The 16,993-nt window shown below is 34.5% G+C and overlaps 5 protein-coding genes across 6 annotated transcripts; all 5 read right to left on the reverse strand.

The window, feature by feature from the left end:
- Positions 1-947: 947 nt before the first annotated feature.
- Positions 948-1,932, reverse strand: LOC109584882 (uncharacterized). The gene is made up of 3 exons (XM_020000782.1): positions 1,507-1,932; positions 1,227-1,449; positions 948-1,175 (listed from the first exon to the last, which is right to left on the reverse strand). Exons 1-3 carry the CDS (start codon positions 1,839-1,841, stop codon positions 1,053-1,055), a joined length of 681 nt encoding a protein of 226 aa, XP_019856341.1. The 5' UTR covers positions 1,842-1,932; the 3' UTR covers positions 948-1,052.
- A 2,489-nt stretch (positions 1,933-4,421) lies between these two features.
- Positions 4,422-8,363, reverse strand: LOC109584884 (uncharacterized). Of its 2 annotated transcripts, none has more exons than XM_020000784.1 (3): positions 7,757-8,363; positions 7,462-7,684; positions 4,422-4,632 (listed from the first exon to the last, which is right to left on the reverse strand). In XM_020000784.1, exons 1-3 carry the CDS (start codon positions 8,074-8,076, stop codon positions 4,522-4,524), a joined length of 654 nt encoding a protein of 217 aa, XP_019856343.1. In that variant the 5' UTR covers positions 8,077-8,363; the 3' UTR covers positions 4,422-4,521. The 2 variants fall into 2 exon arrangements, with proteins under 2 accessions (XP_019856343.1, XP_019856342.1); XM_020000783.1 differs by lacking the exon at positions 4,422-4,632 and adding an exon at positions 7,187-7,414.
- Positions 8,364-9,769: 1,406 nt separating this feature from the next.
- LOC109584885 (uncharacterized) lies at positions 9,770-11,415 on the reverse strand. The gene is made up of 3 exons (XM_020000785.1): positions 11,120-11,415; positions 10,927-11,071; positions 9,770-9,982 (listed from the first exon to the last, which is right to left on the reverse strand). The coding sequence occupies exons 1-3, from the start codon at positions 11,362-11,364 to the stop codon at positions 9,869-9,871; spliced, it is 504 nt and encodes a 167-aa protein (XP_019856344.1). The 5' UTR covers positions 11,365-11,415; the 3' UTR covers positions 9,770-9,868.
- An 827-nt stretch (positions 11,416-12,242) lies between these two features.
- Positions 12,243-13,055, reverse strand: LOC109584878 (uncharacterized). The gene is made up of 3 exons (XM_020000773.1): positions 12,757-13,055; positions 12,471-12,702; positions 12,243-12,411 (listed from the first exon to the last, which is right to left on the reverse strand). The coding sequence occupies exons 1-3, from the start codon at positions 13,053-13,055 to the stop codon at positions 12,304-12,306; spliced, it is 639 nt and encodes a 212-aa protein (XP_019856332.1). The 3' UTR covers positions 12,243-12,303.
- Positions 13,056-13,743: 688 nt separating this feature from the next.
- Positions 13,744-14,817, reverse strand: LOC100639245 (uncharacterized). The gene is made up of 3 exons (XM_003389065.3): positions 14,440-14,817; positions 14,119-14,329; positions 13,744-14,069 (listed from the first exon to the last, which is right to left on the reverse strand). The coding sequence occupies exons 1-3, from the start codon at positions 14,730-14,732 to the stop codon at positions 13,908-13,910; spliced, it is 666 nt and encodes a 221-aa protein (XP_003389113.1). The 5' UTR covers positions 14,733-14,817; the 3' UTR covers positions 13,744-13,907.
- Between the last annotated feature and the right edge of the window lie 2,176 nt (positions 14,818-16,993).

Below are 16,993 nucleotides of genomic sequence, written 5' to 3' on the forward strand. Positions count from 1 at the left end.
GTAGTGAATATTGGCTCATTTGTATCATATTTTTTATATGACTGGTACACAATTATTAGAAAGCAGGAAGTGTATGGATACTGGTAATTGTTTTGTAAGGCTGCCAAGTGAGAGTTATTACAGTAGGCCCATACTCTTCCTTTTAAATTGTACTTGAAAGGATGCATGTAGGCAGTTTCCTAAAGAGAAATAGCCAGCCTTACTGGTAATATGGCTTCTCAATAAAAGACCATACATAATGATACAATAGAACATTGTACATGATGGTACATACATGTACATAAGAGATGAGAGATCAAAGGAATATTAATACTATTGCCTCATATGCTATACATGTATACATGCGCTATATAGACCTTTTTGAATTTGTTTGCTGAAGGAATAAAAATCATGCACAACCATTTTTGATGAGGCAACTATTTGAGCAGTCTTTGCTTGTTTGTATGTTTGCTTCAATTAACTGATACTATGATAAATAATAATTAATTATCTTTCAAATAGGATAATCAATATAGCTGGTATACACACTGGATTCTCCAAGATACTGACTGAAGGACAGTGAGCTATTGATCGTATAATCACTCTTAAGGGTTTCATTACTCGATTAACAAGTGAGTGGTTTTCACTAATTGTCATGTACCAATATGTATTAGCTATACCTTTCTATAGTTTATGAGCACTATATAATTGCTATAATTTTACTATGGGAATTTTTTAATCCTACAATAATCACTTGTGCATTGCAATTATTAGACTTAGTATGTGCCTTCAAAAACTACTGAGAGTTGAAATTGCAATATTTTGTACCAATAATTAAAAGCTACATGCAATTTTTGTGGTTTTACTGGTTTATTGAAATGGTGCTTTCACTTTTTTGTTGCTGAATAAAATTTGTACGTAAAAGTACAATAAGAATTATGTCTCAATGCTGCAGACATCACACGCAGTTAGCTAAACATGCTCTTAGTATTTTTGAACTATAATAAATGATAACATGCTACAAATTATTAATCAAAAAAACTACAACATCTATAATGCAATGTACATTATAGCTAGTTGAGTTGTTCTTCATTCATTTTAACAACATGTTTATAATCATCTTTTGACTTGATCTGCTTCACAATAAAGAGAACAAGAGCTACAATAGTGAACAGAATACCAAGAGCAGCACATACCTATCAGGAGAATATTATTAGTAATAGCTTCATTGTATATTACTGACTTACAGCAGCTCCTATAAATTCTCCACCATTTGGTCGATATGATAAACCATAATTTGGCTGTTCTCCATTGCATTTAAAGACCACGTCATGATACTGTGGTTGTTGTGTTATAATTTTGAATGTATCACAAGTCTTTCTCCAACCAGCTGAAACCACAACCATGGAAATGAATAGGAACAAAATAGAACCAACAAAGAATCCAACTTGAATAATGTTAGCAATCAACCTAAAATTGAATTAAATATTATAAAAATACCTATAGACTAATACTAAATTAACTTACGTTTTGACATTTATTTGAAATGAAACACTGCATAGCTGAAAGGCAGTTAGCAGAGCCAGGCATATTGTAGCAATGAAAGCACTTGCTATACTCAACTTACAAGTGGATGAATTAAAGTTGAAATCTACTAGTATTGGGTTCACAAAGGCTGACTGAATGATTGAAACAGCTTGAGGATAATTAATAAAAAGAAAACATGCTTCCCCATATGCAGATTGAGTAGGAAGGTTAGCCTGAAGGAGACCAAGAGAAGTACCAGCAACTACCAGTGACAATAGAAGTGTCACAAAAGTAGCTAGTGAAAGGACCTGCTTGACTAAAGCTGCAGTAGGCATGATACACAGACTCTATCAGTCAGCTAAGAATCACTCTCTATAGTATGCTCAAAGCACTGTAATATTATGTTCAAAGTTATAATCCCTTTATATGAATGAAGAATGACACCTGTGTGTGAGGACTGTAGGCTGTATCTAAGACAAGCCCATGCATCCTGACCATAGAGAATTCACCAATACCAACATTCCCTTAGATTTGTTTGCTTTATAGTGTATAAAGTAATGTCAGGGGCGGATCTAGGGGGGGGTTTGTGGGGTTGCAACCCCCCCCCCCCAAAGCATTCTAACTCAAAAAATTTTTAATGTTTTTATTGTTGCAACAGTGGTGAAAGTGCTAACCACCTAGTTTATATAGCAACATTATTGTGGTTAATGAATATAATTAACAAAGAATGAGCTCCAAAAATGGTAGAAAAGTTGATTTTCACGTGATTTTAACCACAAAATAGTGCCGCAAAGGGGCGTGGCCAAAATTTCGGCGCGCTTCGCGCGCCATTTTTTCTCTCGACCCTTCCATTTGCAAAATCCTAGATCTGCCCCTGAATGTATCCATCATTTATAATATCTGTGTCTATCTTGGCTGATGATTTAATATTTTATTGGTGTATAGATCTAGTCACAGTTATTATTATTATTTAAAATTAATAATCAAAAATGTATGTGTGCACTAATTTCATTTCACAACTAGAAAAATGCATTGTATACTCTTCATTTATGTGTTGGGTGTGTGTTTGTTACATGTATCTCTTACCACTTCTTATTTATTTCACTAGATAACCGAGTGAGTGATAGGTACTTTTAATGGGTGCAGGGTAGATATTGGAAAAACAGGATACCAAAGCCATAAATGTTAGCCCATGGAGCTTAGGTGGTTCCCATGAAGCCTTATGTATAAACTAGCTGTCTTCATAGATATACAGGACAGTACATTAGGTGAGAGCAAGTTTATACACTTCTACTCACACACATAATTAAGAATGATTTACTAGTACTACTATACTGCTAATGAGATATAATTATCAAGAGTCCTAGTTGTACTAAAGGCGAATTTACAATATGACATTAGGCCAGCGTACCATCAATTTTTCATCAAAAATGTGGGCGATTTGACTTTTTGACGCATGCTTTCTGCTGGAATAGAACCAGATTCTATTCCAGCATCAACGTAACATCAGGACCAGCATAATATTGTAAATCTGCCTTAATAATCATGATGAATAGTAGCAATGATTGAATACAATAGCATACCGTATAGCGTGAAATTTTGGAGGGAGTTAAATTTGGCAAATTTGGCATTTCAATAGCCATTTGCCAAAATAAATTCCGCCATTTTGAGTCATTATGCGCATACTCAATGGGCAATGGCACATGGCCACAAATTCGCCAAATTAAAATCTGCCAATCACCAAATTTTAGCAATTTGCCAAATTTTTAGTCCCTCCAGAATTTCCCGCCATACGGTAGTTAGTGTAGTGTGTGGTGTAAGAATATACCACCACAAAGAGGGAAAAATTCATAAATTGGATTGTATATTGTAATGTAATGTGCATGTCCATTCACATGCATATTTATACTATGTTTACACTAGCTTCTTTAACTGAGTCAGCCCTGTTTAAAGTGGGCTAGCACAGTTTCATTTGAGAGTGTAAATAGTAACCAAACTGAGCTGAAGTGAGCTGGGCCAAACCAGGCCAGCATGGTAAGTACAGCAGGGCCAGCTCAGTCTGGCCCAGTACGGTTTGGCCCAGTTCCATAGTGTAAACATAGTATTAGTCATTTAACTGTATGTTAATTCCAAGTAAATTTTATTATGTTTGTACATGGTGGTTTTACTGGTTTACTCTAAGTTGTCTGGTTTTTGCTGATACATAATACTGTGTTTACACTAGCTTCTTTAACTGAGCCAGCCCTGTTTAAAGTGGGCCAGCACAGTTTCATTTGATAGTGTAAACAGTAACCAAACTGAGCTGAAGTGAGCTGGGCCAAACCAGGCCAGCATGGTTAGTACAGCAGGTCCAGCTCAGTCTGGCCCAGTACGGTTTGGCCCAGTTCCATAGTGTAAACATAGTATTATACTGTGTTTACACTAGCTTCTTTAACTGAGCCAGCCCTGTTTAAAGTGGGCCAGCACAGTTTCATTTGATAGTGTAAACAGTAACCAAACTGAGCTAAAGTGAGCTGGGACAAACCAGGCCAGCATGGTTAGTACAGCAGGGCCAGCTCAGTCTGGCCCAGTACGGTTTGGCCCAGTTCCATAGTGTAAACATAGTATTAGTCATTTAACTGTATGTTAATTCCAAGTAAATTTTATTATGTTTGTACATGGTGGTTTTACTGGTTTACTCTAAGTTGTCTGGTTTTTGCTGATACATAATTCTGTGTTTACACTAGCTTCTTTAACTGAGTCAGCCCTGTTTAAAGTGGGCCAGCACAGTTTCATTTGATAGTGTAAACAGTAACCAAACTGAGCTGAAGTGAGCTGGGCCAAACCAGGCCAGCATGGTTAGTACAGCAGGTCCAGCTCAGCCTGGTTCAGCACGGTTTGGCCCACTTCTGTAGTGTAAACGCAGCATAAGAGTCTTAAGAGACAATGATAACTATACTTTAGAAACTACATGCTATACACTAAAACTATAACATCAACAATGCAATGTGCATAGCTAGTTCAGTTAGTTGAAGTTCACTCATTTTGGACATATAGAGGTTTATAATCATCTTTTGACTTCATCTGCTTCACAATAAAGAGACCAAGAGCTACAATAGTGAACAGAATACCAACACCAGCACATACCTATCAAGAGAATATGTATAGGTTATACACCGAGATAGAGGTTTTTATGGTATTTATTAACCAAGTGCTAGGTTAATAGATACCATAGAAACCAATACCAAAGTGTATAACGTAGTCTCTAATGTTTATGGCATAACCACTGAACTTCTACCATGCCAAATTTCAATTGACCCGTGACCAATCAAAATGCAGAATACCAGGTTTCTAAATCTATTAGATACCTCCCACCAACACTTAGAAACCTCCTGGGAACACTTAGAAACTTGGCAAAGTTGGCGCTCTATGCTTACACTCTATTATTAGTCTATTTGTCAAGCTTGCTTGATTCTTTACTGGCCTAGCCTGTTGGATATGTTGTATGTATGTATGTATGTCAACTGTGGTCTTATTATCAGCAGGTGGTAATTGTTGCAGGTGGTAATTGTTTTTCAAATGTCATGGCAGAATATTGACTTACAGCAGCTCCTATGAATTCTCCACCATTTGGTCGATATGGTAAACCATAATTTGGTTGTTCTCCATGGCATTTAAAGACAAACTCATGATACTGTGTTTGTTGTGTTATATTTTTGAATGTATCACAAGTCTTTCTCCAACCAGCTGAAACCACAACCATGGAAATGAATAGGAACAAAATAGAACCAACAAAGAATCCAACTTGAATAATGTTAGCAATCAACCTAAAATGGAATTAAATATATATAGATATGTATATAAACTACCACTGACTTAGCTTACGTTTTGACATTTATTTGAAATGAAACACTGATTAGCTGAAAGGCAGTTAGCAGAGCCAGACATATTGTAGCAATGGTAGCACTTGCTAAACTCAACTTACAAGTGGGCACATTAAAGTTGAAATCTGGGTAGTCTGACTCAATGAGAGAAATAGCTTGAGAATAATTAATAAAGAAAAACATGCTTGCCCATATAGAAATTCAATAGAAACATTTGCCTTAAGGAGACCAAGAGAAGTACCAGCAGCTACCAGTGACAATAGAAGTATCACAAAAGTAGCTAGTGAAAGGACTTGTTTGACTAAAGCTGCAGTAGGCATGATACACAGACTCTGATCTAGGCCTAGGAATCACTCTCTAGTACTACTAGTACAATATGCTCAAAGCACTCTAATATCTATACTCAAAGTTATTCCCTTATATGGTTAAAGAAATATTTATGTGCGTGGGTAGTGTCTAGGACAAGCTCAGCCTGACAATAGGGAACATATACTAAGATAAACATTCTCTGTTGTTGTACTTACAGATTTGTTTATTTTATTCATTTATGATATCTGTTTATGTGTGTGTTCTTATACCAAATGTTTTTTTGGCTGATGAACCATTGTGTATAATCACAGTGAGTATATATACAGTTTATTTTGTAATTACTATCAAGAGAGCTAATTCATATATTAGGCTTTATGGGAATTACCTACATTTTATGTGCTAACATACTGTAATATACATGTGTTGTTTTGGCATAGATCCACTTACTATTTTTCTAATATTTACATAAGTCAAGCACACACATTCACACACATACAGCAATAGTTGCAAGATGCATTAATTTCTTTTGACAACTAGAGACCAATACATGTATATACTCTTCATCACTATTGCTGTGTGTGTGTTTGTACTCGTGTAAATATTGGAAAAATATGAAGTGGATCTATGACAAAACGATACACGTATATTACAGTATGGTTACAATGTCACTACTACCAACATCTTAACCCTACATTGCAGTTTTTTATTTACAAGATTGCTTTTATAATATTTGGCACAGAAAGCTGCAGTGTAGGGTTAAGATGTTAGTAGTACTGGCACTGCATTATGTAAATTGAGTAACCTTACTGAGTCTTGTTTCCATTCTTTTGTATGTTCAACCCTTGACTACTTCATTTTATTTGTTTGAAAAATTTTTGTCTCTAGTTTCCATCATTTTTTTAAATTCCACGATTGTATGCACATGTACAATAAAAAAACAGAGCAATACAGAGTACAGGACAAGATTGTGATTGTGTAAGTATAGTACAACACTAGTCACAATCAAGTTTTGGACAGCCATTTGACCAACTCAACCCTACTAACCTTAGTAACCTAGACGAGTCTCAGTCTGGCCCTGCCTCTTTGCACAACAAAGAGGCGGGGCCAGACTACTAACTAAGCTCATAGATATTAGAGTACAGGAAATATATATACAATCAAGAGTGGATAATTATCCACTCTTGATACAATGTATATATATTTCCTGTACTCTAATATTTATGCTAAGCTCTACCGCTTGGCAATAGTTTTACTATGGGAATAAAATTGCAATTTTACTCATACAATAATTATTTGCTGGTCGCAATTACTATAGACTTAGTACATACCTTAAAAATCTACTGAGAGTTAAATTTGCAATACTTTGTTCCCCTAATTAAAAGACATGCAATTTTTTAACAAGTGGTGGTTTATTGAAATGGTACTTTCAACTTTTTTGTTGCTGAATACAATTTGTACATATAAGTACAATAAAAATTATGTTTCAACACTGCAGACATCACATGCAATTAGCTAAACATGCTCATAGTATTTTTGAACTATAATGAATGATAACATGCTACACATTATCAATTGACAAAACTACAACATCTATAATGTAATGTACATTATAGCTAGTTCATTTGTTCTTCGCTCATTTGAACAAGATGTTTATAATCATCTTTTGACCTGATCTGCTTTACAATAAAGAGAACAAGAGCTACAATAGTGAACAGAATGCCAAGAGCAGCACATACCTATCAGGAGGATATTATTGTAATACCTTGTCTATTTATTGACTTACAGCAGCTCCTATGAATTCTCCACCATTTGGTAGATATGGTAAACCATAACTTGGCTGTTGTCCATTGCATTTAAAGACAAACTCATGATATTGTGTTTGTTGTGTTATATTCTTGAATGTATCACAAGTCTTTCTCCAACCAGCTGAAACCACAACCATGGAAATGAATAGGAACAAAATAGAGCCAGCAAAGAATCCAATTTGAATAATGTTAGCAATCAACCTAAAATGGAATTAAATGTATATATGTGTGCATGTGTGTGTATAAACTAGATCTACTACTGATTTAACTTACGTTTTGACATTTATTTGAAATGAAACACTGCATAGCTGAAAGGCAGTTAGCAGAGCCAGGCATACTGTAGCAATGGTAGCACTTGCTATACTCAACTTACAAGTGGGCACGTTAAAGTTGAAATCTGGGTAGTCTGACTCAAGGATTGAAATAGCTTGAGAATAATTAATAAAGAGGAAACATGCTTTCCAGTATACAAATTCAGTAGAAATGTTAGCCTGAAGGAGACCAAGAGAAGTACCAGCAGCTACCAGTGACACTAGAAGTATCACAAAAGTAGCTAGTGAAAGGACCTGCTTGACTAAGGCTGCAGTAGGCATGATACACGGACTCTGATCTAGGCTTAGGAATCACTCTCTAGTACTACTAGTATACATATGCTCAAAGCACTCTAATATCTATACTCAAAGTATTCCCTTATATTTATGTGTGTGGTTAGTGTCTAGGACAAGCCCAGCCTGACAATAGGGAACATATACTAAGATAAACATTCTCTGTTGTTGTTTCTTACAGATTTGTTTATTTTATTCATTTATGAAATCTGTTTATGTGTGTGTTCATACACTGTTTGTTTTTTTTGGCTCATGAACCATTGTGTATAATCACAGTGAGTATATATACAGTTTATTTTGTAATTACTATCAAGACAGCTAATTCATATATTAGGTTTTATGGGAATTACCTACATTTTATGTGCTAGCATACTGTAATATACACATATTGTTTTGTCATAGATCCACTAGTTCATCGAGCGAATATTTACATGAGCACATTCACCCACACATGCATACAGCAATAGTGATGCATTAATTTATTTTGATAACTAGAGACCAATGCATGTATATACTCTTCATTACTGTTGGTGTGTGTGTGTGTGTTTGTACTCGTGTAAATATTGGAGAAATAGGAAGTGGATTTATGACAAAACAATACATGTATATTACAGTATGCTAGCACATAAAATGTAGGTAATTCCCATAAAGCTTAATGCATGAACCAGCTCTCTTGATAGAAGTTAGAAAACTGAACAGTACATTAGTGAGAGGAGTATTGTTACCCTTATGCTTGTACTGATGTTCACCTAATTAATAATGAATTACCGCTACTACTACTACTACCAAAAGTACTCTTGCTACTACCGAGAATAGATTAGTTATGTACTCTTGCTACTACTACTACTACTACTACTGCTGTTGCTGTCATGATACAAATGAAAACAAATTTTAACAATTATTTCTGTTTTTGGGTGCATCCACAAATTTACAAAATTTAATCCTCCAAATATTTCCAGTTGTACGGTATATTGTAATACACTAGAGACATACCATATAATGTTCTCTCTCTCTCTCCCTTTCCCCCTTCCTCCTTCACTCCTTATACATGTATAGCACTCTTGTCAGCACGCATGTACATGTACACATAAATGCACATACAAGTTGTCATTATCATGTACAATTATTTGAACAGTTCAAAAACAGAGTGATGCATACCATAGCATCATGTACACTATGTATGTTTAAATTACTGATGTGAGTTAGGGCAGCTTTGTACAAGAAATGCAGCTTTCTATCCAGCCACGTGAAGTTGGTAGCTCAAGTTATCATACCAAAAAAAACTTTCTTATTATAAGTACAGAAAAATTGAAATTAAATTGAAATCATACAAGTGCCAACAATTACTGTATTGACTGCTCAGTTAATTTAATTAAACAAATTTATTTTCAAATAGGGCACAGGGGACTTATTTAAGGCCTGGAGAAAATGAGCAGCTATGTATAATCAATTCATCACTAAAAGCCAAAATGTGAGTTACCCGGTATTCACTAATTTTAGATATTATATGTACATGTACATGATGTAGGCTATCATTGTGTCTATGAGTGTATACTATAAGCTAGTACTGGGTGGTTTATAGTACTGTCTGTCATGTGTATTTGTGTTGTTGCTGAATACAGTTGTACACAAAGTTACAGTAGCAGCTAGATATAACATTTTAAAACTCACATCACATGTATTGATACCAGTGTGCTCTCTAGAGAGTTAATTTATTCTTTTGTGCTACCATACAACTACTAAGTAATGATAGCATGCACTCAATGACTATCAGTTATAGTTAGTGTTCAGTCCTTTGAATAATATTTTGATATTCATCGCTTGACTTCGTCTGCTTCACATTAAAGATACAAAAAGCTATAATAGTTAGCAAAGCTCCAACACTAGCACATACCTATAAAAAAGCAACCATTATGTCTCAGATTTATAGTTAGCAGTCGCTTTTATAATTTTCAAATTCATAAGCTTTATAGTTTCACACATATAAGCAGGGTTTCCCACAAGATTTTGTCATGGCACTCATGCAGGTATTTTTTTAAAATTGCTAGAAGAGAATTTTTATTTTTATAAATTTTTCAGATGCATATACATGTTTTAAGCTGATTCTAATAAAACTGGATTCGTATGAATTTTTAAAGTTACTCAAAAATCAGGTTTTACTATAGTGCAGGATTTTTGGCCAAATTTTTGCCAAAAATGACTACAAGAAAATTCTCTATTTTATAATGTTTTCTGATACATATAAATGTTTTTGTGTTGTGTTACAAGTTTGAACCAATTCCGATCAGTTTTGGATTTTTTATGAATTTTTAAAATTATTTTAAATATGAGTCAACATCCTTGTACAGTACAGAAACTTTGGCCAAATTTTGCCAACTTAAAAATGCTTCTCAATTTTTATAATTTTTTCTGATGCATAATAGATACATTTTTATTATGTTATGTGATTTTTTAAAGAATTTTTTTAATTTTGCTCCAAAAGCCAAATATAATAGTTGCCAATCCTTGAAGAATTTTGTTTAGCTCACTTTGTATAAAAAAGTGGGCTGTATTGTAGACTATGTCATGAAAGCACTTTTTAAAAACAAGTCAAAAACTTAATCAATGAATGTTTGACTATCAAAATGTCATGCAAATTTGCCAAATTTTGATTGGGAGATTCTATTATAGGCTGGTTTTACAATGACAAAGTCTGTGGCCACATATATATCCCATTGATTATGTTGAAAGGGGCAGTTTTTTATTTTGGTGAAAGGGTGCTAAATTGATCAACCCAGGTCCCTCCAAAATTGCCGTATAGCTGGTAATTATAAAAAATTTTCTCTTCTAGTAACTTACAGCAGCTGCTATGAGTTCCACACCATAATCATAGTTATAGCCATAGCCATAATAACCAACATTGTATGAAGCTGATGCTGTGGCAATGATTAGGAAGAAAATAGAAACAGAAAATAATCCACTATAAAGGATCTTAGCACACAACCTGAAAAATCAACAAACTGTATAATGATTAAGCAATCATTGAACTTACGTTTTAACATTTGTCTGATATAAAACACTGATTAGCTCAATGACAGTTAACAGACCAAGACATATTGTAGCAATGATAGAACTTGCTATACTTAGTTGCCAAATGGAAATGTTTTCATATTCATCATCACACGACCATTGAGGACAGTTTGTGCCCTGAATGAGACCAAGTGATGTAGCAGCAGCTCCCAGTGACACAAAGAGTATTACAAAAGAAGCTATTGAAAGTTTCTGTCTACTAGGCATGACAGTATCACTGACTATCACACAAAGATGGGGATAGGCACATGATAAAAGAGTCACACTTGTGTTTATAGATGCAGTGGCTATAGACTGGCTTTGGGGTGTTGCAAGTTATCATAAATTGATGGACCTCACCTTTGTTTTTATAGCTCTAAATACTCATGTACAGATCATTTCTTCTATAGTCAATGGAATAGATAACATTAGCTGTAAGAGTGTAACCACATCTTTCCCAGCCTGAGACAGGAAGAGTAGCAATAAAATAGACCAAACATTTATGTATTTTCTGTAGTATACATAATGATAGTATGAAATTCTTCTTTTTACTAGAATAATCAATGGTAATGTAGATCTAATAATTGCAGTGCATACAAACATGTTGCTGATACATCAAGTAGTGATTTTATTGTGTTATATTTTTGACTTGTCATGTAAAAACAACATGTATATACACGTAGTTTATACCTTCTTTATTTTGTATAGCTATACAGGCACACTTTTTAATCAATATGCTTGCAAAATCAGACTTTTTTCTTGACACAAAATTATATTTTATTTTCATTCATTATTTCAGTGTGCTGGCTATACCTAGTCTGAGTAGTCTCACAGCCAAGACCATTCCCGAGCCTATTGTCATTTAGGCACCCGATCGACTGTAGGCTCTGGGCAGCAAGACTAGGCTATAACCATTTCAAGTCATTAATTGACAATTATCTGTTTTTCTAAAGCTGGTTTTATTATTCTTTTTTAGAACTATTATAGTTACGTGTTTAATTTATAAGTGATGCAAGGTAGTTGATTTAGGTATGCTAATGTGGCTTATTTGCAGAACACACTACCATAAATTAATACATATGACTACAATAATGACATCTGTGCTTAATTTAAAATCAAAAAGAATCAGCAATCAATTCATCATCATAGTCATTGGTACATTAGTGTTCAGTTGGTTGGAGTTAATTCATTATCATGATCTTTTGACCTCATCTGCTTCACAATGCAGTAACAAAGAGCACCAGCAGCTAATACAGCACTAACACATGCAAATACCTATAATTATCATTAAATAATGCTTTTATGTAATCAATGTAAAAGCTTTAATTGCTTACAGCAGCTGCTATAAAATCTGCACCATTTGGTGGATAAGGTCCATAACCATAGCTATGTTGTGGTCCATTGCAATTAATTTTAAAATATGAGTTAGGAGTAATGCCTGTTCTTGATAGGTTGTTGTATGTAGCACAGGTTTTTCCCCAACCAGCTGAAACCACTATAGTGGTAATGAATAGGAACAAAATTGAACCAACATAGATTCCAACTTGAATAATCTTAGCAATCGACCTAAAATGGAATCAATCTTATTAATAGTTAATCTAGCTAGACCACTGAACTTACGTTTTGACATTTATATGAAATGAAACTCTGATTAGCTCAATGGCAGTTAGCAGAGCCAGACATATTGTAGCAATGGTAGCACTTGCTATACTCAACTTACAAGTGGGTTCATTATAATTTACCAGACTTGAGTCCATTGCTTGAGTATAAGAAATGAAAAAATTACATCTTGACCGCATCCCATTATTGATGTTAGCCTGAAGGAGACCAAGAGAAGTACCAGCAGCTCCCAATGACAATAGAAGTACTGCAAGAGGAACTACTGAGAGGATCTGCTTGATTATTTCAGCATTAGGCATGATAGCAGCTACGTAAAAAGAGCTGTCAAAGTTATTTTTTTATATACATGAAACAATTATGTGATGTCATTTTTACCCTTGATTTAGCCACCTTGTTGTAATATAATACATTAGAGTGATATCTACATGTGAGCACCTTGTTATTTAATTAGAATTATTAATTTTTATTCATAATAATTATAGCGTTAACAGTGACAACATTTCCCCTTTATTGCTATACAGGTATTACCAATAACATTAGAGCATCCATTTCATCATTCATTCAGCTATTTATTATCATTAATTGTCGAAAACCACAACCACATTAGAAATAATGAAGAAAGGATCTGCTATCATCGTCTGCAGTCGAGGACCCAAGGTACTGCATAATGATGAATACTTTTATGTACATATTGTGTGTGTTGTCTTCGCTTTTTGCATGAATACTTTTCAGACAACCATATTGGTGATCTACTCTTGGTATTATTTGCTTGTTTATTTGTTTGTTTTTTTTGAGATTACTAGCTGTTTAGCAGTTTATAAAACATAATAAAAATTATAAAATGTATAAAGGTTTTGTTGAGTGGGAGTAACTTGCATTAAAAATGGCTATGAAATTTTTTTGCCAATTTTATCAAGTTAATCAAATTTGAGCCCATTGAGAACTTGTTATTGCAATTATACTCTCAGCAGCTTGTATTCATAATCCTTGCAGTTGCAAACAGTACAGGATGCTATCAAATAATGAGATGAAACTAAAGTTTACATTGTAATGATCTAAACACATAAGAGTGAACCAGAACAATAATAATTGCAGTTAATATACCAATCAATAGTTAATAACAAAATGGACAATTCAACTTTTATTGAAGTTTATTGATCTTCAGCAGTAGGATCAGCAGTGTCAATAACATCCATTGGTTCTTGCTGTTGCAATGTGTACTGGTAATGACGTCTAACAGTCTCAAGACGATTCCGAGCAGCAAATAAAATGATAGCTACGGCTAAAAACGGGATTGTAAGACCAGCAAAAATCTAGAAAGTAATTTTAAAAATTATTATATATAAGTTTTCAATAACTTACAGCAGCAGCAATAATCTCTCCACCATGAGGTGGTGCCTTATGATACTGATACCCTGTGCAGCTGAATAACTGAAATGAGGGACTGTCTTCTCTCAATTCATCGTATGTGTTGCATGTCATTGCCCAGCCAGCAGAAACGACAGCTGTTGTGACAGCAAGACACACAATAGAAGCAGTCAGGAGTACAATCTGAAGAACTTTAGCACACAAGCTATAGATGTAAGATGAATAAGCGATTGAATGCAAATATTGTACATGTACATGCAATCTATACTCTGCAGCAAATTGTAATAATAATAATACTGTTATTGACATGCTTACAATGATTTGGTCTTCAACTGGAATACAATCCTTATTATTTCTGTGAGAGTCAGAGTAGCAAGACATATGGTGGAAATCATAGTAGAAGCCAGAGCCAGTTTACAAGTTGGCATGTTGTAAGTGAAGGTAGTATCATCCCTTGCCTCAGACTGGGTTACAAAAAAGTTGCATAAGTATCCGTTTTGAGTGTTAGTTTGAAGGAGACCTAGTGATACACGGGATCCTCCAAAAGCCAGTAGGAGTATCACTAGGCATGATGCATCCAAGCAAGTCTGTCTGCATCTAGCTGGCATGATCTTCTGCAAACGATTAGTTAGTTAACTATTAAAAAAGACTAAAGGTGTGGCTATACTGAATTGATCATTGACCCTTATCTATAAAAAGATTGGGTTGCATTTGTATTTCAAAGGGCAAAATCTTAACTCAATACAAATACTGGAAAGAAATCAATAATGTCTGCTGCTGCTATGCTCAGTAAACTATACACACTCCTCTTTTTCATCATAGCCTCATCTCAGTGTGGTGCAGGATACTTGCAGCACCAATTACTGGTTAAAAGGGCTGCTGACATTAAACAAAATGTCGAAGATTGTTTTACCCAGTTGAATAACAGTCTACCACAAACTTGTAATTTCTCGGTCCTGACCACTACAGTCCCAGATGCTCCTGCCAATGTGCATGAACTAGCTACACTTAATGAAGCTTATGCCCGAAACTGTATTTCTGCCTGCATTGATCCTATTTTAGAATACCTTCAATGTACTTATCCCGACAACTCTAGCTATTCCTTTTTCAGAAGTTACCTATCAAATATCATTCAAAATGGTGTGTGTAGACAAGAGGATGGAGAGTACTGTCCTGTTAGAATCGTTCGTTTGAATTATACTGTTGTTGAATTTAGTCCTTGCGAACAATATCGAAGCAATAATTTTACAATTGTCTGCAATCAAACAACCCCTCGCTCCTGTTACAATCATCTTTCCACTCTTTCTCAAAGGTTGGGTTGCTGTGCCGCTGGCTATTTTCCTCCTCTTCAGAACTGTGGTATTACCGTTGATTCCCCTTGTGCGGGTACTAGTCCTGCTAATGGACCCTATCCCCTTGCTGCTCTCTCAATGATTGCTGTTGCAATTGCTATCCTTGGGATCTTTTTTTAATGTCAGACAATTGAACTAATACTAATGCTGCTTAGTTAGTTACATGCATACACTGCTATGTGAATTTAAGTTTAGTCATGCTTGCATTGACTTTTATTTGCATTTAATTTTGTTAAATCAGTTTTTCTTTAAGTTTTTTAATTCATGAAGATGCCAGCTATACAATGTGTGATTGCTTTAATGCATCAGACAACCTGTACCATTAAATTACATAAACTAGTTCTTTTGTTCAATATCAAAGGAACTGTTCTACAACTGCTCTTACATTCATTTTTAGAAAAGCATATCAATTTCATTAAAGTAACAATCAAACTCATGGGCTTCATTAATAGTCCTTATATACTTAAATTATGTATTTAAGGGTGCATGTAGTTCCCCTGCTACCAATATAGCATAAATTACGTGGTCCCACCTCAAATTATAGACTAAGCTGTCAACAAATGATGTATAAACAATATCTAGATAATCTAGTGAGAGATGATGTTATGTCTGGGGGACTGTGGGATAATTATGAAATTAATACTGTTGCATTAATAAAAGTCCTGACAATGCAGTATAATACAATTACATAAGACCACCTTTAGTATTTCCAATTAACGAAACTTTTGGAACACCATTATTTTTGAATTCTATTAAAGTTTTAATTTTTTAATTTTTAAGGACTGGGATTTATTGTTAGATAGAGGTTTTTGTGATTAAAATAAGTTTGTACTAGTACAGGGTATTTTTCAATGCTAAAAATTTAATTCAGAATTAGCTCAAACTTTCTACATAGCATAAAGACATCAATTTGTATCAAAAAATTCAATAAAAATTGGGAGTGATTTCAAAACTATTTTTCACAAAAGCATACGCCCATGCTTTTTTGAATTGACTCGGAGTGTTATAATTCAGCAAAAAGTATTAAGTCTTGTGTGGTGCATTGAATTATACTAGAGAGAACAATTCAGTAGTAGTATATGATGTTTTTAATGTTATTCATGAAATTGGTTAATGAATACAATTCCAGCTTTAAGCTGAAGCTGATGCAATAATTGCAAATTATTGCATCAGCTTTAATCTGAGTATTTGAATTGTTGTCTGCCATCAAGAGTCCTCTTTGACATGTTAGATCTACTAGTGATTTACATCACTTTCAATCTCCTATTGTTCCCAGTATCATCTGATGACAGTGTTAGGAGTATAAGAGTTCAATACAATGGAAGGAACAGACCAGCCTGTCTAGGAGGTAATGGCACAGCCTGTCAGTCATTGGATTACGTATTTAGGAACCTGCAACATGTACAAGCACAGGTAATTACAGTCAGTATTGCTTCACCACAAGTTATAACCGTCAAATCTGCTCTAATGAGTGATAGCACAAACACACTGACTTTGCTAGGGGACAATAAAGATTC

Source organism: Amphimedon queenslandica, unplaced genomic scaffold (genome assembly GCF_000090795.2).
Source record: "Amphimedon queenslandica unplaced genomic scaffold, v1.1 AMPQUscaffold_13155, whole genome shotgun sequence".
NCBI lineage: Eukaryota > Metazoa > Porifera > Demospongiae > Haplosclerida > Niphatidae > Amphimedon > Amphimedon queenslandica.

Bases quoted from the DNA above. Each gene is read 5' to 3' on its own strand.
- LOC109584884 (XM_020000783.1), bottom strand. From the start codon at position 8,076: ATGCCTACTGCAGCCTTAGTCAAGCAGGTCCTTTCACTAGCTACTTTT. The intron at 7,685-7,756 runs GTAAGTTAAATC...ATTCCATTTTAG, and splicing joins TTTCAAATAAATGTCAAAAC to GTTGATTGCTAACATTATTC. The intron at 7,415-7,461 runs GTAAGTCAATAA...TCCTCCTGATAG, and splicing joins GAGAATTCATAGGAGCTGCT to GTATGTGCTGCTCTTGGCAT.
- LOC109584878 (XM_020000773.1), bottom strand. From the start codon at position 13,055: ATGCCTAATGCTGAAATAATCAAGCAGATCCTCTCAGTAGTTCCTCTT. The intron at 12,703-12,756 runs GTAAGTTCAGTG...ATTCCATTTTAG, and splicing joins TTTCATATAAATGTCAAAAC to GTCGATTGCTAAGATTATTC. The intron at 12,412-12,470 runs GTAAGCAATTAA...TGATAATTATAG, and splicing joins CAGATTTTATAGCAGCTGCT to GTATTTGCATGTGTTAGTGC.
- LOC109584885 (XM_020000785.1), bottom strand. From the start codon at position 11,364: ATGCCTAGTAGACAGAAACTTTCAATAGCTTCTTTTGTAATACTCTTT. The intron at 11,072-11,119 runs GTAAGTTCAATG...TTGATTTTTCAG, and splicing joins TATCAGACAAATGTTAAAAC to GTTGTGTGCTAAGATCCTTT. The intron at 9,983-10,926 runs GTAAGTTACTAG...GCTTTTTTATAG, and splicing joins TGGAACTCATAGCAGCTGCT to GTATGTGCTAGTGTTGGAGC.
- LOC109584882 (XM_020000782.1), bottom strand. From the start codon at position 1,841: ATGCCTACTGCAGCTTTAGTCAAGCAGGTCCTTTCACTAGCTACTTTT. The intron at 1,450-1,506 runs GTAAGTTAATTT...ATTCAATTTTAG, and splicing joins TTTCAAATAAATGTCAAAAC to GTTGATTGCTAACATTATTC. The intron at 1,176-1,226 runs GTAAGTCAGTAA...TTCTCCTGATAG, and splicing joins GAGAATTTATAGGAGCTGCT to GTATGTGCTGCTCTTGGTAT.
- LOC100639245 (XM_003389065.3), bottom strand. From the start codon at position 14,732: ATGCCAGCTAGATGCAGACAGACTTGCTTGGATGCATCATGCCTAGTG. The intron at 14,330-14,439 runs GTAAGCATGTCA...TTACATCTATAG, and splicing joins CAGTTGAAGACCAAATCATT to CTTGTGTGCTAAAGTTCTTC. The intron at 14,070-14,118 runs GTAAGTTATTGA...ATTACTTTCTAG, and splicing joins GAGAGATTATTGCTGCTGCT to ATTTTTGCTGGTCTTACAAT.